Consider the following 22680-nt stretch of genomic DNA (forward strand, 5'->3'; position numbering starts at 1 on the left):
TTTTTACATTAAAAATAATTGGAAATATATATATATAGTTTTGGGGTCCGGATTGATCACTTGGTATTGAATCATGAGCCTTTCCTGATGTCTTCAAATATTCTTTTTTTTTTTCTTCTTCTTCAAATATTCTTGACAGAAGTGGCTTTGAGTGACAACATAGTGTTCCATCACTGGCTAGAATCCCATTTGCTTACCCACTCTAATATTTGGGAGCGTTTAGGAATAAATGGCTTTGAAAAAACTCTCATCTGTTGAGATATGACTCGTAAGCATTCTTGTGTATTAAGGATTGTTACTCTATTGTTTAAAAGTTCTGAGTTGCAGGGGAGAAGGGTTGATCGGTTGGGGTGATCACAGGGCTTGTGTATGTATGTACACACACCTGTTCGGCTCCCCACTCACTGCCATCCAAGGGCCAAAGGGACTCATAGGGCTGGGAGGGAGTGCTGTGATCAACTCAACCCAGTCCCGCAGGCCCTCAAGCCCTACAGGTGCTTGGATTTGCTTCCAGAGTTATTTCGCTTCCGTGAGAGGAATCTTCCACATGCCCAGCATAAGCTGCCAGGCCTGAGCTACTGGAAGGGGGCCTTCTAGCTCCCTGTCCACGGACTTTGATTTAGTTTTTGGCCCCTTTTTTATCTCTTTATGGCGTGCGGCAGCTAGCCAGCCCTGATGGCTGCCATCATCCGAAGAACCATGTCAGTTTCAAGCTTAGTTGGAGATCAGACGGCAAAGAAAAGATAATTCAGCATTTTAACAAATAGAAAACATTTCTAGTCCAGCTGACTTCTTTGACATATTTTTGGCTATTAAAAATGGTTGACGGTTTATTTTTTATTGACATGTGCTAGAGACTGCAAGGAAATCTGTAAAGTAGCGAGCATTCCCGTTGATCGAGTACACATTCGTCTCCCCATGGGGCTGGAGCTGGCCAACAAGGTTTCACTGGCCAAAACCAAGAAGAGGGTGGAGTTGCCTTTTACGTAAAGGCTTTGAGTTTTAGAGCAAAAGGAAGAGGCTTGAAGGAGAGGAGACAGCATCTGGCCCCTTTCCCTTTATTTCTTCCTCTAAAAATGATGGAAATAGAGTTGGATTCTGATTTCAGTTCATTTCTGCCAAAAGAAATTAATTAGAGTTTGAAATACGCAGCTGGTCCCAAATCCTTCCCTGGGGAGGCGTGATGCTCCCCAGATGTCTTCAGACCCCTTTGAGAAGAAAGTGATGGTCATTTCTGGCTCGAAAGCATTATGATCTGTCCCCAGTTGATTTCTGAAGGGGAAGTGGCCTTATCCTCAAAGTCTGAGTGTCCCTGAATTCACCACCTGCTCTTCAGCCCCGCTAGGTCTTGTGGTTCGGATGGTGTTTCAGGCACCCAATAGTGCTTTCAAAGATCGGAACCTTCCCAAGGGCTGAAACCGTGTTCTGTTTTGTCCTGGGCCCTTAATTGGAGCAGCATAGTACTCCTCGAGACATTTCTGTGCGTGTGTGCCGAGTAAATGATTCCAGGCTGCTCTTCATTAAGTGTAGAACATACAAGAGGCTAAATGAAACATGGCTTATAATTAGACCATCGTCTAGGAAGAGCAAAATGGACATCTTTCCCTGCAGCTGGATGGTCCTACATAGTATAGAAAGTTGGGTTCTGTATATAAGCCAGTTTGGAAGCTTCTGGTAGGCAGAGGATCTCTGTAAATATCCTGTAGTGTCTACCACACTGTTGGACACCTAGGAGATGCTCAAGAAATGAGAAGAGGTTGAAATCGTCATGAAAGAAAGAAAGAATGAGCTCCTGCATGGGTTCTCCCTTGGGTTCCCAGCACTAAGTGGGGACTAACTGTATCACATAGATGAAGGGTAGATTGGCAGACACCAGGGAGAGCTGCTCTCTTTCCATCTCAGCCTGCAAAGGGGATTGAGAACACAAACTTGGGCATCTGGGAACCCTGGGCTCAAATCCAAGCCCTCCACTGATTCCAGTGGCTGCCCCATATTGGATCCCTTGCCCTCTAATGCTGGAGATCTCAGGTACCCCTCCCTCTGTCTCCGAAAGCTTGCTTTCTTGGACAGTGATGTCTCCCCCCTCTCTACTGGAGGTTGCACGTGGTGATTAATTATATCCCACCTTTGGGACCTGGAGGAGGAAATGGGGACTCACTCCAGTATTCTTGCCTGGAGAATCCCATGGACTGAGGAGCCTGGTGGGCTATATAGTCCATAGAGTTGCAAAGAATCGGACATGACTGAAGTGACTTAGCATGCACTCACGCACCTTTGAGACACCTTGCATTATTATCTTGGCATTTGGGTCTGTGTAAATGGACACTTCTCACATTTTTACTCTGTTTCCCACCGAAGAGCGGGCTGAGGACTTGTGGGCAGTGAGTCAGAGGCCTTGGCTTTGGATCCTGGCCCGAGCCACTCACCCCTCTGAGCCTTCACCTGTGGTATCTATAAAGTTGGGTGAAAGGCCTGGGGCTGTCTTGAGAATGGTTGAGAACAAGGTATGAAACCACCTTGTAAACAGTAAGTTGCTTTGTAGACACCAGGCATTTTATGATTCTGGAGCACAGGGACTGTTTCTGGAGTGGCAGGCGTCTCTCAGGATGCATGGGGCTACAGCACCGTGCTTGGAAGTACTGCCGGCTCTCTGCTGCCTTTGTTCAGGGCTGTGTTCCCGCCTTCCTCCGGGACTGGGAGCCGCCTCTGCTCCCTGGCTTCCAAATGCCCAGGCGGTACCAGCCCTGCAGAGAAGGTGAGGGAAATGACGGTAGCCATCCCTCACAGGGCCGGGTACTGGGCTAGGCACCTTACATATTGTTAGTTGCTCAGTTGTGTCTGACTCTGCGACCCCATGGATTTGCAGCATGCCAGGCTTCTCTGTCTTTCACTGTCTCCTGGAGTTTGCTCGAGCTCATGTCCATTGAGTCGGTGATGCCATCCAACCATCTCATCCTCTGTCATCCCCTTCTCCTTCTGCCTTCAATCTTATAGACTGCCTTTATCTTTCACAGCAGCCCTGAGAGGTAGGTACTGCTATTATCCCCATCTGATGCCAGAAGCCACTGAGTGCAGAGATAGAGTGAGCGGCCTGAGATCACATGGCTAGTAAGTGGCTGTATCAGGGGTTGGATGCAGTGGGCTGGTCTGGAGCTCTTGCTGCTAACCATGTGGGTCCCGTAAGCGGCCCTGGGGCTGGAGGACTGCAGCAGAGGCCAAATGACCCACCCTGCCTCCCCCAGCCTCAGCTGAAGGGACCCTCAGAGCCCTTTTCCTGCCCAGGAACTTTGCTGTTCTGTGCTCGCCCCCCTTCCTTCTCCAGGGATTCCTCCATTGCCCTTGCTTCCTTCCGTGTGCCCTTGGCCTAAAATGGGAGAGCCACGACCAGGACATTCTCATTCATTCCTGAAAGAACTCTGCATTGTCAGGATGGAGGGGACCTTGGAATCCTTTGTTAAGAGGAAAGAAAGGCCGAAGCTGGCACAGTATTGATGCCCAAACCAGATAATAGCAGCACAGAAAAGAATTATGTTCATATGACTTATGAGTATGGAGGCAAAAATTCTAAACAACACATCAGCAAACTGGATCTAGCCATGTATAACAAACATAATACATCACGCCCAAGCAGGGTTCATCCCAGGAATGCAAATACGATTTAACCCTAGAAAACAGAGGCTCAGAGGCAGCTGCGGAGACTGAGCCAGCCCAGGGCCCAGCCCAAGGTGCTTTCGGGGATCTGGCTACCTTTGTGCTGTATTCTGCTCCTGGGAGGTGCTGGTGACAGTCTTTCCTTTGCTGTCGCTGCCCCTCACCCCTTAACGTAGCCTCAGAGTGAAATGTTCTGTCCTGGATCTTTTCTAATCCTCTCTTTCCGTTTCTCCTGCAGGATTCCATGTTTTCACTGGCCCTGAAATGCCTTATCAGTCTGTCTACCATCATCCTTTTGGGTTTGATCATCGCCTATCACACACGTGAAGTCCAGGTAGGTGCCCTTGCCCACATCCCTTCATGCAGGGCCGTTCCTCTCCCCCAGGCTGAGCCCACCCCTCGCCCCCTCAGGAACTAGTTGGGGGATCTCACCAGACAGTATCCGAGACTGTGGCTCTTCTCTTTCGTTTTGGGCTCTCATGGGAGAGGTAACCGTGACACTGCTCTGGGGCTTTAGAACCATGGTGATTATCCCAGAGGCAAACATGGCTTCATGTTTTGGGGACAGTCCTGCTCAGAGTCTTCATTTTGCACTGTTTTACTGTAGGACTGACTTTGCTCTTTCTATCTCTTGCTGGATCTTTTCTGAGTGTGAGCCACTGAATCTCCCAAGTGAAGCAGACCTTCCTCCTATGCCCTTGCATGCATGTGCCTGCGTGCGCGCACACACACACACACACACACTGCACTAGATAATACTAGGAGTCTGATGGTGTGTTTACCACTTCCTGGACTGTGCCAGGAAGGAGTCGTTTTCTAGAAAGAATAGAATCTGCTGTGGTCGAGGAGGCCTCTGTTTCTTGCTGCCCAGGAGTCACTTGGCACCCAGAGAAATATTGGCCTGGCGTCTGGGGTGTACTCCAGTTTGGCCGCTATAAGGAGGATGGTTTGACCTGGGCTGGGAAGGGCAGGCAGGAGTGAGCAGGTCGGAGGCATCTTCTCCTGACAATGGGTCTCCTGCGTCACCTGGCCCTTGGGCTGACCTGCTGTGCTGGGGCCCTGGAGGGTTCTATGGTATCCAGATGTTTTTTCTCACTTGCATGCACATCTGAATACAACCCTGTTCTTTGGCTGGAAGAGCACAGATAGATCTACATCTGGGCAGCAGGCGAGAAATTGACAAAGACCAGAACTCAGAGTTGGGAAAGCTGGGGCTGAGACTCAGCCATGACCTCTTCTCACAGCAGGTCTCTGGCCAGCCCTGTGACCTCTCTGGACTGGAACGTGTGAACTTTTCTGTCTGGAACATGGGGCTTTTCATTCCACTGTTTACAGGTTGTTGTGAGGATGAATGGGTAGTGTGAGAGGGCTCTGTGAACTGTAAAACACTTCAAATATCGTATCTCTTGTCACCCAGCATTTCTGGGCTGAGTGGCCGCACAGGCAGAGATGGGTGAGCATCTTCTGCTCCTGGGAGGGTGGTCTGCTCTCCCATTGCGTGCCGGGGGCCACTGCAGCCAGCCTGGGGGAGGGAGCCTTGGCTGCAGGCCACCTCGGCTCCACTCTGTTGATGACCAGAGGACACTCATTGAGAAGGTGGGGACTCTTTAGTCTCTGGAGGGGTCACAGGTGCAGGGACAGAGCTTGTGCTGTGAAGGCTGAGAGTCCCAGACACCACCAAGCATGTTCCTTTGTGGGGCCGACCTGGACAACATGGTGGGCTTTAACCCCAGGAAGGAGCCAGGAGTACAGGCAGGAGAAATGGGCAGGAATGGGAGACGGGACCGGGAGTCACAGTCGGGGCTCCCAGCCAGGTTCACCCCACCCCAAACCAGCTGTGGGACCCAGGTGTTTCCTTAGTTCCTCTGAGCCCCTGCACCCTCATTGGGAGGCATCGTACTACACTATATCACCTTGATGAAAGTGAAGGAGGAGAGTGAAAAAGTTGGCTTAAAGCTCAACATTCAGAATACTAAGATCATGGCATCTGGTCCCATCACTTCATGGGAAATAGATGGGGAAACAGTGGAAACAGTATCAGACTTTATTTTTTTGGGCTCCAAAATCACTGCAGATGGTGATTGCAGCCATGAAATTAAAAGACTCTTACTCCTTGGAGGGAAAGTTATGACCAACCTAGATAGCATATTCAAAAGCAGAGACATTACTTTGCCAACAAAGGTCCGTCTAGTCAAGGCTATGGTTTTTCCAGTGGTCATGTATGGATGTGAGAGTTGGACTGTGAAGAAAGCTGAGCGCCGAAGAATTGAAGCTTTTGAACTGTGGTGTTGGAGAAGACTCTTGAGAGTCCCTTGGACTGAAAGGAGATCCAACCAGTCCATTCTGAAGGAGATCAGTCCTGGGTGTTCATTGAAAGGACTGATGTTGAAGCTGAAACTCCAATACTTTGGCCACCTCATGCGAAGAGTTGACTCACTGGAAAAGACTCTGATGCTGGGAGGGATTGGGGGCAGGAGGGGAAGGGGACAACAGAGGATGAGATGGCTGGATGGCATCACCGACTTGATGGACATGGGTTTGGGTAGACTCCGGGAGTTGGTGATGGACAGGGAGGCCTGGCGTGGTGCGATTCATGGGGTCGCAAAGAATCGGACACGACTGAGCGACTGAACTGAATTGATACCACCTTGACCTGTGCAGAGGGGTCACACAGGCCAGAGAAAAAGGCAGAGTAGTGAAGCTCAGCTGTGATCCAGGCTTGGGGAAGAGGGAAAGGAGCTGGTCCAAGCCTGACGCCTGGGTCCACTCGGCTTGGCTGCTGCTATTTCTATTCCAGGCCTTGGAATTGGAAGAGCCAGGTGTCCCTTCTCTGATTCTTTTGGGGTCCTGCCCTGCTGGATCCCAGGGCTGGCAGCCTTAGCTCTCAGACCTGACCCCACCCAACTGCAGTTGTGACCTCGTTCTTTCCAGGTGGTGGGGCTGGCACCTAGCTGGGCACACTTTGTCCTTTCTCACCTCACAGCTAGTCTCTGCTTCACCCTCATTATGGGCACCAGAGGATGCTATGTCAGTTACTTGTCTTGGCCTGACACAGTTCAGAGCAACGAAGTGAAGTCAGTGAAGGCATTGAATCCTGGCTCAGACACTTCAGTCTGAATGCCCTTGGGCCAAGAACAACTTATAACAACTTCTCTGGGCCTTGGTTTCCCCATGTGAAGTGTGGAAGTCATACCATCCACCTTGCTGAACTTGTAAGAGGGTGGGTCCATTTCCTGTGACCTCTGTCCCACTGCTTCCAGCTGGGCCTCATCTCACAAGCTGTGCCCACCAGGCAGTCACTGTCAGGACCACTCGGTACTGGAAAGTGGTTGGACTTCTCTCTACCCTGCCTGCATGCTCAGCTCCCACCACCCAGTCCGTCATCCTACCTGGCCCACCAACATGTTCGTTGTCACCAGAACGTGGCTCCCTCTGTGCCTCTTACCTGTCCAGTGAAGTTCTTTCTTCTGGAAAGTTCTAATGGGACCTTCTTTGGCCAGAGGGAATCTGGAATGGTTTGGGCCCAGACAGCAGAGCCTTCATACGTACTTACCTGACCATACTGTAGTTTTCTGTGCCGGTCCTTTTCCCCAGCCTCAGGGACAATGATGTTGTGAATCTTTGTATTTCCAGGGACCCACAGCGTGTGACAGGGAGCTGGTTTTCTGCAGGGGATGTTTGGAACGAAAGGGTGCTGGATTTGAGATGTCTGATTTCCAAAGTCATTTTGACCATTTCTCAGCCCTGTGGTCTTGGGCCTCAGTTTCCACATCTGTTCATTGAAGATCCTAAGCCTGCCACACCCCATTCTGTAATTCTCTGACTGAGGTCTGGTGCTAGCCAGCTAGGGAACCTGCCTCCTGAGAGTGAGTGGAGGGAGGGTAATCCCAGGCATGATTGCTTATCCAGAGGGGCTGCTTGGATAACCTCTTCTGTAGGGAGAGCCCAGCCGCCGCTCATCTGTTGGGAAGCCCGGCAGGGACAGGGTAGGGTGAGGTCAGGGGCTTGTGTCAACGATATGCTTGCCACTTCCTTATCCACACCAGTTGCTGGCCACTTGGCTCAATTATAGCAGGAACCGGATGGCCGTGTTTCCACCTCCCCCCAGCCCTGCCCCAGCTGCTCACACCCAGGCCCCTGGCCCCCGCCCAGCACACACAGGAGGCCAGGAGTGTTCTGGAATAGGATTCCTCTTTGTTATATGGACAACTTGCATTTTTGAGAAAGAAGAATTCTGAAACATTATTGGGAACCTCTCAACCAAACTCTGGCTTCAAGTCCTGCCCTGAGGCTTAGAAGCTTCTTGGAGGCGATGGAGTGTACCCCCAACCAGTGCAGGAGGCCCCACTCTGTGGGCCGGCCTGTCCCAGGGCGTCACGGCCTCTTGGGGGAGGCTGTCCCTGACTGGGCATCGTGAGTTTTAGAAAGTCTGCCCCTCCAACTGAGAAGAAACGGGCCTCTCTGGAATGTCCACTCAGCCCGGCTCTGTTCTGGGACAGGGAAAAAAGGTCCCTAAGCTTCCCACGAGGCAGCGCCCGTCATCTGAGGATGATATCTTGGAACCCAGAGGCTCAAAGACCCAGGCATCTGTTCTCCTTAGGCTAATGTGTCCCGAAAAGAAATGAAAAGCCAAATACTTTGGGTTTTGTGTTGTGTATCAAAACTTTGAAAACTGAACTCTCCTGTGGGGAGTCCATGTATTCCTGTGGTTTGGTGATCACCAGCACCTCCCAGATTGGCTGCCAGCCTCCTCTCCCCGCATTGCACAATCACACTTTAGGGGCCATTGACATGTCCCTGACTCGACCTGTTGTAAAGCACTGAACTCCTCTCTCCCTCCCTTTCTCTCTCTTTCTTTTTTCTTTCATTTGAAGTATAGTTGATTTCCAATATTGTGTTAATTTCCGCAAAGTGATTCATTTATATATATATATATATATATATTCTTTTTAAGATTCTTTTCCTTTGTGATTTATTACAGGAAATTGAATACATTTCCCTATATAGCTATATAGTAGGTCTTTATTATCTATTTTATTGTGGGTGGTGTGTATCTGTTAATTCCAAACTCCTAATTTATTCCCCCTTTGATAAGCATAAGTTTGTTTTCTATGTCTGTGAGTCTGTTTCTGCTTTGTAAATAAGTTCTTCTTCTTTTTTACTGTGCTCGGGCATGTTCAACTGTTTGTGACCCCACTGACTATAACCTGCTAGGCTCCTCTGTGCAGGGGGAGGTTTTCCAGGCAAGAACGCTGGCGTGGGTTGCCATTTCCTACTCCGTGGGATCTTCCTGACCCAGGGATGGAAACTGCGTCTCTTGCATCTCCTGCATTGGCAGGCGGCTTCTTTACCACTAGCCTCCCGTAAGTTCGTGTCGTATTTTAGATTCGGCGTGTAAATGATATCATATTTTATTTGTCTTTCTCTTTCTGACTTACTTCATATGATAATCTCTAGGTCCATTTATGTTGCTGCAATGGCATTATTTCATTCTTTTTAATGGCGAATTAGTATTCCCTCGTGTATACACATAATACAATATCTTCTTTATCCATTCACTTGTTAACTGACACTTAGGTTGCTTCCATGTCTTGGCTATTTTAAATAGTGCCACTATGAACATTGGGGTGCACATATCTTTTTGAATTAGTTTTCATCTTTTCTGGATAGATGCCCAGGAGTACAATTGCTGGATCATATGGCAACTCTATTTTTAGTTTTCGGAGGAACCTCCTTTCTGTTTTCCATAGTGGCTGCACCAATTTACATTCCCACCAACAATGTGGGAGGCTTCCCTTTTCTCCACACTGTCTCCAGCATTTATTATTTGTAGACTTTTCGATGATGGCCATTCTGACTAGTGAAACACCGAATGCTTTATCGCTCCCCTGGATCCTCCCTCCTCTCCCCTTCTTATCCATCTAGCTCGTCCATTCATGCAGTGTGTACCTAACGAGGGCCTACTCTGTGCAGACCCTGAGACAGGCACCCAGTCCTCTGTGCTGGAAATCTTGAAATCACTTTTGCTTCTGCAAGGAGTTGTCACTGTGGCCCTAATTAATGTCTTTAGTGACATCCTGAAAGGCAGGATAGCAGGAGGCTGAGAACACAGATTTTTTAGTAGTTCAACGTGGGTTCTGGAAAATGATATTAACAATACCCACCACAGGGTTGTTGTACAGATCAAATTAGATAATATGTGCAAAACAGCTTAGCTTCAGTGAGGATGCGTTTGTGTGCTGACAGCAAGGAAAGGATATCCCAGGCAGAGGCCTCAAGATATACAGAGGCTCTGAGACGGGAAACTGCAGAGTACAGTCAGAATGCCTCGAGGACAACATCCTGGGCAGAGGGCGGGTCCACTCTGGAGCATGGCAGGACCAGCGGGAACTCCTCTGTCTTGCTGAAGGGCTTTAGAAGTGTCCTGTGGGCAGCAGGGAGAACCATGGAAGGGGTTTAAGTTAGGGAGACAGATGATCAGATTTGCATTTTTGCTGCAGCATGGCAAATGTTGCAAGGGCCAATTTCAGAGGCAGAGAGCCTAATTGGAAGCATGTTTCCATGGTCGAAATGAGGGATGGTGACACCCTGAATCAGGGCAAGACCAGAGCTGGGACAGGAGAGACTGTGCCTAAGAGATGTCGAGCAAGTAGAATTGATCAGACTTGGTCACCTGTTAGGTTGGAGGTACTGTCTGTGGGAAATGAGGAGCCCAGCCGTTGCTTGGGTAACTCAGTGGCTGGCAGTGCCATTCATTATGGTTGAAACCACAGAAGGAGGTTGAGGTGGGAAATGACGACCAGGTTAGTTTGGACATGTCCAAGTTCAGGTTGGGGGGAGGGTGGGCATCCAGCTGCCTCCAGGATAGTGATAAAGAGGATAGGCCTGGTGGGAAGGGGGCAGTGGGATGAGAGGAGGAAGGGGACAGACCCCCAGAAGGACATCATCGAGTGAGAAGTGGGAGGAGGCAGATAGACCCACAAAGGAGAAGAAAAGAGTTAGGGAGGTCAGAGGAGACCCCAGGGGAGGGAGTCAGGAAGCCGGGACAGGGAAGGAAGTGCCAGTTCTGTCACAAGGGGCCAAGGAGTCGGACTATACTGGCCCTTTGCATTTGGCTGTGGGCAGGTCATTGTGCCCTTTATCAGCCCTGTCACTGGGAGTGGCAGTCACGGGGGGGTGGAAGGGGAACGGAGGACCAAGTAGGAGGTGAGAAAGTGGAGACTGCATACTGGTCAGTCTTCTGGGAAGTTTGGCTGTGAATCAAGGAAGGCAGAGTGGCCACTGGGCAGGACGCAGTGAGGAGGGAGAGCTGTTGGTCTGCATGTGTGACCTGGAGAGACGGCGCTGTCTGTCAGCTCTGCAGGAAGGAGCCAGTGGAGAGGGAGGAAATACCCAGCAGCCAGCTTCTGGTCTGGGTGCCCCAGGGAGGAAGTGCCCTGGCTTAGGGCCTGGGGGGGCGGGTGGAAAGTGAAGGTACGTCTACATCTGGAGATGTGGAGCCGAGCTTTGGTGTCCTCAAGGAAGCCATAGGGGCGGGAAGCTGCAGGACAGTGCCTGGCACATAGCGGGGCTCAGATAACGTCTGTCAAACTAAAATGGGGAGACTGCTGTGAATCTAGCCTGGGACATAGGCAGTGGCAGATTTCCCATCATCCAGTGTGGACGGAAACTTGAGAGATCATTAATTTCAGTCTGTGATTACTGGCCATATTCAATGTGAAAAGCATCAATCAGATCACAATCTGCTGTTGGCCTCCAGAGCCTTCTAGTCCACTTCAGATCTGACAGAAACAGAATAGTGACAAGATACTTCAACCTCATGCATCTGAAACACAGGAGACCAATAAAAGGAGACTTTAAGTTATGTGTAAATATGGATATTTTTATGAAGTAGCCGTAGAATTCTCAGCTTACAGGGAGATTACTTCAGATTGTAAGACATATGAAATTATATTCAAGAGACAGCTCATGTTACGGAAAGGCTCACATGCCCTGGCACGATGGTCCCGTAGGTTGGAGTACCCTCCCGGGCACGTGAAACCTGCTGTCACAGGGACGTGGGCCTCTGGAACACAGGAGGTGTCACTGGTTCACATGCTTTGGGCCTGTGTGTGCTCAGTCACTCAGTCACGTCCGACTCTGTGACTCCACGGACTGTAGCCCACCAGGCTCCTCTGTCCGTGGGATTTTCCAGGCAAGAATACCAGAGCTGATTGCTATTTCCTTCTCCAGGGGATCTTCCCGACCCAGGGATCGAACCTGAATCTCCTGTGAATCCTGTATGGTCAGGCAGATTCTTTACCGCTGAGTCACTGGGAATTCTGATGCTTTAGGGGTCCGCTGCTAAATGAGTTAGTAGAAAAAAAAAAATAAATAAATGAGTTAGTAGGAGTGTCTTCCCTTCAGGGAATGGACTGAAGGTTCAGGCTGAGTCTTGCTCTATTCCCTTACTCTCCCTTCTCCTTCTAGAAGAAGCCGGGCTCAAGTCACATCTTACCTGTTAGGTGAGGACTACTGTATGTCAGACATGGAGGATCCAGAACTAATTGAGACCTGGTCCCTGCCTTTGGAAGCTGCTTGTCCTAGACGTCGATCCACTGGGACTCAGGCTGATAAGCTTTGAGGTGTGAGGTGTGTGTGTGTGAAACATTAGGTGGCCACAGAGGGCTGGGAACCTCTCACAGGGAGATGACATTTTACCCAAGCAGTGTATTCACCAGGAGCAGAGTCCTGTGCTTGTTTGGGATGAAACTGGCCTGGAGCGCTTCAGGGGCATTAAAGAGGAGAGAAAGGAACGTCTGTCTGTCTTCCAGGGGAGAAGGGAGCTGCCTCACCCTGGTGGGGCTGGGATCTCTGTCCTTGCGAGCCCCTGATAGACATTTCCTAATGGTGTCTCTAGCTGGTTGACTGATGGGTTTGAATGGCCTTCACTGGGGATCGTGGATGGGCCAGTGGCCAAGGTCCTCCTTTAGAGCTGAACAGATAGATTGGGGACCCCTGAGATCCTGAAGCCCCTGGATAGCCCCTCAGCCTGCTTGGTCCGAGGACATGAGCTCCTTCAGAACCTTAGGACTTGACTGGAATGTTCTGGATAGTGGCCTCCTCTGCCGAGCTCATGTCCATTTCTTGCCCTGTGCCAACAACCACTCCCCGGACAGATGGCCGCACACGAAGGAGACTGGAAACGGGGAATGTGTCCAGAGGACGGTGCCGGGCCTCCCAACGACCTGCCTGCACCTGGATGGCTGAAAGGGAAGGAGGAAAGAGGGGCCAGTGCTGCTCAGTTCGAATACCACGAGTCCTTGTCAGACTACCCTTCAAAGACAGAAAGCTGAGAGGATGACGCATCGGCAGCCCCCTCGGTGACGACGGTGTCACCTCTCATCTTATCTAGTGCTGTGTATTTTTTGGAGCGTTGTCGGGTATATTGTCAGACCTCTTGCCTGCCTGACTTTACCCCTTTGACTTTTAGGTTTTTACCTCCTCCAGGAAGCTTTCTGGCCGCCCCCACTCCCTGGGCAAGGTGCCCCTTCTAGAAGTTGGCTGTGTTCTGACCTGGACACTGTTTCTCACCTGTGTCTGCTCTGGCCACAGGTCCGTGGTGGTGGGGACTGACTCGGACTCTCTGCTCTGTGCCACAGCCAAGAGCAGCCAGCACACGGCAGGGATTCGATAACTGGAACCAAATGAATGAACAACGAGCCCAGGGGTCAGACGGGTAGATTGATTCTTTCCTCGGTCCATAGAAGACCAAACGGAGTCTCTTTAAGACTGACAGACTGGCCTGAAGCCCTGGCTTGTGCATCATAAGGGGTCCAGGGTCTTGGCAGGCTGCCCTCTGTGAGCTGGGCTGGCCAGGCCCACTGTGACCCTCTGCATCGCCCTCTTGTCCCTTCTTGTCCCCTCTCATCACAGGCCTTGGTCCCAGAGCCTCTTCACACTCAGATCTGCAGCTGGCCATGGATTGCCATGGTTACCACTCCAGCCTTGGCAGTCTCTGTGTGACATTTTGGTTTTATTTGCTAAATATTTGAACACTTGGCTTTAACCCTTTCTGTCCCAGAGAGGGCTTTCCTGCCATGTTGCCCTTCCTTAGGGGTGGTGGTCTCCTGCTGCCATCTCGGGGCCCCCCAGAGCCCAAGGGCGGCATGCCTAGGGAGCAGCAAGGCTGTTTCTCAGCTGCCTGTGTTGACTTTCTGTTTTGGCAGTTGGAAATGTCATCCTGTGTCATGCTTCTTGACAGGGCGTCTGTTAACAGGTGTGAAAACCATTGCCCTGGGCGTGTTCAGACTTGCCCCAGCCTCGAGGGCCAGTCCCAGACTTCCGGAGTCAGCTGCCTGGAGCTCCATTGACTTCCAGGCAGTCACCTCTTGCCAAGTCCTCCAGAAGCTTCCTCAGCTCCAGGACTCCAGGATGTCAGAGGTGTCCTCTTCCCTTGACCTTGGCAGGGGGACAGAAGGGAAACTGGTTTCGGAAGGAGTCACTGTTTGTAAATGGGGAGGTGGTGTCACCTCACCTCCCACTCCTCTTCCCCTGCTGGTTCAAGATGAGGTGGTGCCTGCGAGGCTGAATCCACCCAGCTGTGCGTTACCTTGGAAACCACACACGTAGCCTTGGGAAACGAGGAGGGCCGAGGCATACTTCTCAAGAAGCTTCCGCTATAATTCAGGGATACAAGAGATCATTGTCCCAACACAGACAGCTAATGAGTGACCGGAGTGGGAAAAGTAGCCCAAGTGCCTGCCCCATCCAAGGCACTTCCTCCCAACAAGCCTCTGCCCTCTTTGCACGGTGCGAGGGGCCTGGTCTGTCTGGGGTACTGATCACAGTGTGAGCTTGGGTAGGCCACTTCTCTCTCTACCTGAGTTTTGTCACCTGTAAAGTAAGCAGATTAGATCAGACGATCTCTGGGGCCTCTGATTGTATCCAGTATTCCATGTTGGAAGGATGCTCATGATAAGGAGAGAAAAATGTAGACAGAGTGGGTATGAATGTTTTTTAAAAAAATGTTTATCTTTATTTATTTATTTGGCTGCACCAGGTCTTAGCTGTGGAATGGGAGGTCTTCGGTCTTCACTGCCACACGCAAGCTCTTAATTGTGGTGTGCAGAATCTAGTTTCCCCCGCTAGGGATTGAGTCTGGGTCCCCTGCATTGGGAGCCCAGAGTCTTAGCCACTGGACCACCAGGGAAGTCCCTGAATGATTTTTGATAGCAAGAACGGATGAAGTTTGCATTCAGGAGGCCCTTGTGTGGGACTGTCCAAGCAACCTGTCCCTTCTCCTAACTGCCTCCCTTTTCTGTCCGCAAAGGGAGCTGGCTATCCCCTTAGTATAGCCTTGAACTTGAAATAGCAAACCATCAAAAGGACAGTTCCTTGGCTCCAACATACTTAAGTTTAAAGGTGACTCCTCTTAAGTCTCTTACAAATATAATCTGGTCAGACATCTTAAAGCTTTTAGGATAATTAAAGTCAGTGACCAAATTCCCTTCCTCAGCACTCAGTTCCAACCTCCTTTCCATGAATACAAACTCCCACTTCTTCAAAGTCACTGGGGAGCACATGTTCAACTTAATAGAATATTCTGTTTCCCTGTGAGTGCAGATGTGCACTGTCCATGACTTTTTCAGTTAATTCATTCCGTTTTGTATTGTTCTTTTCAAAATATTTTTGTATGTATTTGACTGTGCTGGGTCTTAGTTGCAGCATGCAGGATCCTTTAGTTGTGGCACATGGGATCCAGTTCCCTCACCAGGGATAGAACCCTGGGCCCACTGTACTGGGAGCGTGGAGTCTTAGCCGCTGGACCATGCTGCTTTTGTACTGTGGTCGGTAGTTTTCAGATGATGATCTCTTCATCCCTGCTCTACATTAGGGATGGGCGTCAGATCCCCTGTGCCACGTTCTGGACCCTGCAGGCTAGGGAACCCCACTGCCTGGGGATGTGTGTTTGGAAAGCACCACAGGGTCCCAGGGCTTCCTCCTGATTAGGACACGTCTTGCTCGGTTATGAGCTCCACGAGGGCCATGCTTCCTCGTAACCGTCTCAGTGGCTGTCCCTGCTGTGCTTGTAAGGGGGGCTGTATGTAGTAGGACTGCAGTGATTCTAAATCTGAGCTAAAGATAATAGACTCTCTGAGGGTTTGGGAAATTGGAAGGCATGGTAGAATTTTTACTGTTTGGAGACTTCATTGCATTATACGACCAAGAAAATGCTGATAATTCTAGTCTCTCTGTTCAGCAGGAACCTGGTAAAATGACATCTTTTGTTTTTAAGAGAATGGATGGCAAAATCACCACGGCTCAAATTCTCCCAAACCTAATAATTGGAAAAGAGATGAAATGTGCCGAGTTTATCTTGGAATTAAAGAATTCAATACGATTCAATCCAGCAGAATTCCATTTCCTCTGAACACATCACTGGTACAAAGCTGGTGGCTGTGTGGGAGGGACCCTGGGCCCCGGTTGTAACTTTGTCACTAATTTTTTTTTAATTGTTGTAAATGGATATGTAAAACTTACCATGTTAGCCATTTCTAAGTGTACAGTTCAGTCAGTGGGAGTAAGTTCAGGTATATTGTTGCGTAGCCATCACCACCGTGCATCTTCAGAACTGACTTTGTCAGTTTTTTTTAAGATTTTTTTTTTTTTACATAGACCATTTTTAAAGTCTTTATCGAATTTGTTAAACTTTTTTTTCTGTTTTAGGTTTTGGTTTGTTGGCCATGAGGCACGTGGGATCTTAGCTCTCAGACGAGGGTTTGAACCTGTACCCGTTGCATTGGAAGGCAAAGTCTTGACCACTGGCCTACTACGGAAGTCCTGACTTTGTCACCTTTATGTAACCTTCAGGCACCCGATGGCTCATGGGTGTGTGGGCTCCCCCTCTGAGTCTGGGGGCTTTTTTCACACATGGATCTCCTACCAGCATACCCCCCTCACTGTGTCAGTCCCTGAAATTACCTTCACCCCGTCTTGACACCCTTATATCACATGCCCAGGTTCTGCTTCCAAGTTTAGATTTGAAAAAAGGTTTGTAAGCCCACAAAAGACAAGAAGGCCAAGGCTCTGTTTGTTGATCTCTTATGTGCCAGAAATTGTGTCCTGTATGATCTCGGTGGATCCTCAGGTCAGTCCTGTGAAGTGAATTCTGTTATTATCCCTGCTTTACAGATAGGACAACTGAGGTCTAGGAAGGTAAGTGACATGGCCAAAGTCATGTGGCGGCTGAGAGGCAGAGCTGACTCGAGTGGACTATCTCCAGGCCCGTTAAGCTCTCGTTAGGTGAGAGCTCCATCCTCGGTCTGTCTCTCCTGCCCCTAGTTCCTGCAGGATAAGAAGGCAGCTTGAAATTTGGGCTCACCCACTGGGCACTCCTCTCCAAAAAAGGGCAAGAGGGGACATGACAAAGCCCAGGGCAGAACAACAACCCAGACGCTATTGGTTCAACCCTGCGGCAGCACCCCAGGCCCTTAGCCCCAGTTCCAGGAGGGAGCCCCAGCCTCTGCTCTGCCCTATGGTGGCCCCTCTGCCTGTTAGAAACCTTTTCCCTTGGCAGGGAAATTTGGGGGAGAATGGATACATCTATGAGGCTTCCCAGATGGCGTTAGTGGTAAATAACCTGCCTGCCAATGCAGGAGACATAAGACCTGGGTTTGATCCCTGGGATGGGAAGATCCCCTGGAGGAGGGCTTGGCAACCCACCCCAGTATTCTTGCCTGGAGAATCCCATGGACAGAGGAGCCTGGCGGGCTACAGTCCATAGGGTTGCAAAGAGCCCGACACAACTGAAGCAACTTTGCATGCACACACAGACACATGTATATGTAAGGCAAGTCCCTTCACTGTTCATCTGAAACTATACCCCAATACCAAATAAAGAGTTAAAGAAAGAAATCCCTTCCTTATGCTAATTGCCCTCTTGTCCTCCCCTTGGGTCCCAGGCCTACCCCAGGGATGAGGTCCAGCACCCTCAGGGAGCTAGGGGCTGCCAATTCTAAGTGGCTTTCCATCAAGACTGGATGATCCTTTGGTTTCCCTGCTTTCCCTCCTGATCCCTGCTTGGCTAGACCCTTCTTTGAAGCTCTGGCTGCCTGGCTGGGTGCCCTATTGAGTCTTGCTCTTTTTTGTCCTCCTCCAACTCCCACCCTCTAAGAGACTGGCTCCTACTTCTCTGCTAGCCGCTTGGCCCTCAGGGCTTCCTTGATGGCTCAGCTGGTAAAGAATCTGCCTTCAATGTGGGAGACCTGGGATCAATCTCTGGGTTGGGAAGCTCTCCTGGAGAAGGGGATGGCTACCTACTCCAGTGTTCTGGCCTGGAGAATTCCATGGACTGTATACTCCATGGGGTCCGCAAAGAGTCGGACACGACTGAGTGACTTTCACTTTCACTTTCTGGCCCTCAGGACTAGTCAGCGCCTATCTGGGCTGCGCCTGGCCTTCCCTTTGGACATGGCGCCTTTGGCTGCCAGTGTCCTGGGTGCATCAGGTGTCAGCAGCCTGCTCAGTTTCCCCAGCCCTCCTTCCTCCTCCTTCCAACTGTCCCTGTGGTAAGGGGTCAACAGTTTCACACTGAAGCCCCCTTGGATCGGACACAGGACTTCCCATTGTCTTCTGCTGCCTATATGAGACATTCCCTGCTTCCCTGGCAGTCATCAGAGCCCTGTCTCCATCCTGCCCACTGCTCTGCGCAGTGCCCTCCCTCTGCACCTGCCTGGGGGTGTGAGCTGCTCAGGACAGAGGACCGCTGCTCATTCCATTTCTACAGCCAAGGACAGCTAGTGCCCCGACTCGGACGGTAACCCCTTAGCCCACGTTGAATGGAATGTTTGCTAAAACCCTCTGTCCTCTACACAGAGCTGCCAAGCCAAGCTGCAGGCCTCCACCCCCTTGTCCCCAAGCTCCCACCCTTGCTTGTCTAGTTGGCTTTTGGGGACGACAGTGGCGCCTGTCGTTTGCATCTGTGCCTTTTCCCCACGTTCATTTGGTTTAGCCCTATCTGGGTCTTTTAGCATCTCGCTCAGCAGCCTGTGTTTGGGCTCTCCTGGCTTCATGTCTTCTCACATTTGATAAGCTTGACTGTGACAGCTTCATGCAAGCCATTGATACAAATGTGGCACCAGAAATGGAATCTGGGGAAGTAAACTTCCTTTTGTTGAGTTAAAGGCAGGAGATGTAGAGAAGAAGAAATTCAAGGCTTTGCAGATCTTTCTCATTCTAAACATTTCGTGGCCTCCCCCTAGGCTGTGGCGTTATGCGCCCTCCTACCCACCTTCCCTCACGAGCCCAACCGTGTGTGCACACCACGTCAGCGCTCACTGAGCGGTGGTCCGGTGTGGGACAGGAGTCGTGAGCTGCCCAGTGGACCCCGTCTCTGTGCTCCTCACCATCTGTGAATGAAAGGGCGAGGTAGGTGTTTGGCCACTGGCAGGATTGGGTCGTCACAACGCTGTCCCAGCAGCCTGCGTCATAGGAGAGTGCTGCCCGGACTCCAACATTCCTGAAGCCACTCTCGGCTGCAGCAGCTGGACTTGGCCATGACTGCTGACCAGTGGCTGTGTTGGCCGCAGGCACAACCAGAGATCAGCGAGCAGCCACGGTGGAGCCACCCGCTAGGTGCAGAGTGGCCGCGGCCTCTGAGCTCAACACCCCTCGGCTGCTCCGTGGGGGAGGTGGGTGAGCCCCTGACGCTGGTCCTCTGTGTGTGCCCACACACCCTGCCTCTCTCAACCCTCAGGTCCTCCATTTGTGTAACCAGGGTGGGGAGCTACGTGCTCTCCAAGGCGCCTCTCGGCTCTCTCTTGTGCCTCTTGCCAGAATGTACTAGAATCCTTGTTGATTTGAGATCAGAGAGAAATGACCACTTTCGGGTGTGTGTGTGTGGAATGAGGGGGAGTAGGGGGAGGGCAGGGCCATATTTGCCTTCCTGCTGCTGTTAGAAATAGCAACCGCTCTCCGCCTCCCCTGAGGACTGGACAAAAGGTGATTAATTTATCTGACACAGAGCTATTGAAGGTCTGTTATGAGCCTGGCACCACGTGGACGGCAAGGCCCCTGCCCTAAGCAGGCGTGTGATCCAATGGGTAGATAAGCACTCAGATACTCACCGCCTGGGGTGCCAAGTGCTGGGGGCTGAGCTACGAGTTCGGGTGTGGGTACACCAGGGCCTTCCCCGGGGGTGGAAATGAGGCCGCTGCCTCCGGGGACTTTGAGTTGGGCCTTGAAGGCTGGGTGCAGTTTCTGCAGATGTGGGCGGGGTAAGGGGCTTGAGGGAAAGAGACCTGCTGGAGAAGATGAGGTGGTGGGTGGGGGGAAACTCAGGGCTTCTAGGAAAGGGGAGGGATACATCTGGCCATAAAGGCAGTGGTTGGAAGCGAGAACAAATGGAAAGGCTGAGGGGCTTCCCTGGAGGCTCAGGGGTGAAGGGTCCACCTGCCAGTGCAGGAGATGCGGGTTTGATCACTGGGCCGGGAAGACCCTACATGCCTCTGAGCCCGTGTGCCACAGCTCCTGAGCCTGTGTTCTGGAGCCCGGGAGCTGCAACTACTCAGTCTGCATGCCACAACTACTGAAGCCCGAGCACGCCAGAACCAGTGCTCCGCAAAAAGAGTGGTCACCGCAATGAGAAGCCTTTGCGTTTCAGCCAGAGTGGCCACTGCTTGCTGCAACTAGAGAAAAGCCTGCACAGCAATGAAGAAAAAATAAATAAGATTATTAAGAAAAAAAAAAAAAAGGCTGGACCCAGTACCTGGCAAGCAAGATCAGGAGAGATGAGGCATCCTTGTCTACAGAGGCACCAATCCTTAACTGTTTATCAGAAAGGGCTCACAGATCTGGTGGGGGGCTGGGGAAGGAAGCCAGCAATTGATCCCCAAGTTGCATCAGCAAAGCATTTTATGTAAGATTGAGAAAGCATCAGTAGTCAGCGTTAAGACCAGAGGTGGGGGTGGGGATGGGAGGACTGGTGGAGGGGGGACTAGTGGAGATTTTGGTGGAAAGCCACCCCCCCACCCCTTCTGCAAGCTTAAGCACCTGCTCTGACTTTAAAGCACACCATTGAGCTTGAGGAAACGATGAAGAGCTCCTTCCTTGGGGGATCTTTAGACATAAAGATGACAGCTACCTGGTAAGCTCTTGTTCGAGATGGAGAGGAATGGAAAAATACCCCTCCAGAACCTGGGGTTCTGTGATCTCATTGACGGAACACGACCCCACCAGGAGCCAGGGCCTCTTGGGGAGCCCGGTTTGTCTTGTTCTGTCAGATCTTTTTAGATGCTTAACTGCACTGATGAGATTTACAAGAACCTCAGGATTTTACAGTTTCGCTCTTATTGTTCCCTAATCCAGCCTCTACCTAAATATACACAGCTCCCCAGCAGCCTCCCTCAGGCAGGGAGTTCTCGGCCTTCCTCTGCCTGCGGCATTGGGGAGGGGGTGTGGCGGGAATGGCCACCCTCCTGGAGTGTTGGCAGGGCGGGCTCCTGTCCCCAAGGCCCAACTTGTCACCTGCAGGAGCAGTGATATCACCTGAGGCTGATGTGGGAGCGTCTCAGTTTGTAGTGAGTTTGAAAAGTCCGAACGCCAGGGAAATGGAGGAGGAGACATGCTGCCTGAGGCTTGAAAAGGAGCCACTGACTTCAGACAGGCACCTCTCGTGCCCCTGTTAGCTTATCCTGGAAGAGCCTGTCACAGTCACCCTGCGTCTGTGCCATTTATTCCCCCTCTTCTCAGTGTCTTTTCAAACCTCTTATCAGCATCATCTAGGCCTGCCTCATTCCACCTTCTCTTCCGTCTTCTCTGCTCTCCTTTCTTGCTCGTTTCAACCTTTCCTGCCCTTTGTATCTACACGTGGGATGCCTGTCACTGTGGGCTGGCCTCATGGATGTGTGTGGCTTTCAGAATGAGTGGACGGGGCTGAATTGACAGCCGATACTGCCTGGCTCTGGAAAAAGAGAGGAGGACAATGAGGGACAGGATCTCTTCTAGCCGAGAACATTCTGATCTGGGTGTCGTTTCAGGATAAATTTAGTTCCCAGGGCTGGTGCAACATTCTAATTTGGTGGGAGTCCTTGGGCGCCCATGGTGGGGAGGGAATGGGCCTCTTCTCACCGGTCTGGTCCATTTCAGGGGGCCACGTGAAATCCAGGTTTGTGATCATTATGTAGAATTGCAATTGTGGCCATGCCACGCTAACACGAGATTGATTCATCTGGGGTGAAATTTCTTTGAAGCGCCTTCTAGTTTGTGGTTTCTGGAGCGTCTACATTTTCATGGCTGGCCCCCTTCAGGGTGTGGATACCGATCAACAGTGTGCACTGGTTGTGTTCTCATGCTCCCTGGATTAAATCAATAATGACTAAAGTATTAATTGGACCTTTATGAAAGGAAAATGAGATATGGTACAGAGTGGAGACTTCTAGAGTTGGAATCAAAAGTTTGAATCTCATGATGTTCTGATGCTAGCTCTGATGCTAATGGGTGACCTCAGGTGACGCACTGAACTGCCCCAGTACGTTTTCTCCTCTGTAGGATGAGATCATAGTGGCCACAAGGAGGGTAGTGAGCATCAGCTACAAGAATTGGGGAAAGGGCCCATGCGAGCCTGGCTCAAACAAGGGGCTTGACAGAGATTTAATTTTAGACCCTGCCTGTCAAACCCAACCCTCTGCTCTTGGCCTGGTGGTCCAGCTCTTGCCTGCTGTTGGCAACTGTTGAGGTGCTGGACACCTTTAGTCCTTTAGAGTAAGTCTCTGAGGCCCTTGCTGACCATTCCCATGATGCTTTCTTAGCTGGTGGTCAGGAAGACTCCCTGGGGGCCTCTCTTCGCCAGCCTCTCCCCTTCTCCCCTCCCTCGCCCCATTTCCTGTTAATTCTCAAGAACAGAGTCAGGAAGCAAAACACTGGTCCGTGCTGTGTTAATGGGCACTACAGGCCTCCGGGGAGCCTCTTGCTCTGTCCAAGAAAGACAGGCTGGTTCCTACCAGTGTGGGCCCAAGGTCACAGAGCCTCCTACTGACAGCCAGGGACTGA

General features: G+C 50.9%; 1 protein-coding gene across 5 annotated transcripts in view; it reads left to right on the top strand.

Annotated features, from left to right (window-relative positions):
- The window catches only part of KCNN3 (potassium calcium-activated channel subfamily N member 3), a 174955-nt gene that overhangs the window by 41861 nt on the left and 110414 nt on the right, over window positions 1–22680 (top strand). For 3 of the 5 annotated variants that reach the window (XM_027531904.1, XM_027531915.1, XM_027531941.1), the window contains exon 2: window positions 3890–3985. The exons of 1 other annotated variant lie outside the window; for it this stretch is intronic. In XM_027531904.1, coding sequence (XP_027387705.1) covers window positions 3890–3985 — 96 coding nt within the window. Of the gene's footprint in view, window positions 1–3889; window positions 3986–19172; window positions 19323–22680 lie in introns of those variants that run through there. One more of the 5 variants, XM_027531932.1, reaches the window with a different exon arrangement.

This window comes from Bos indicus x Bos taurus, chromosome 3, assembly GCF_003369695.1.
Source record: "Bos indicus x Bos taurus breed Angus x Brahman F1 hybrid chromosome 3, Bos_hybrid_MaternalHap_v2.0, whole genome shotgun sequence".
Classification (NCBI taxonomy): domain Eukaryota; kingdom Metazoa; phylum Chordata; class Mammalia; order Artiodactyla; family Bovidae; genus Bos; species Bos indicus x Bos taurus.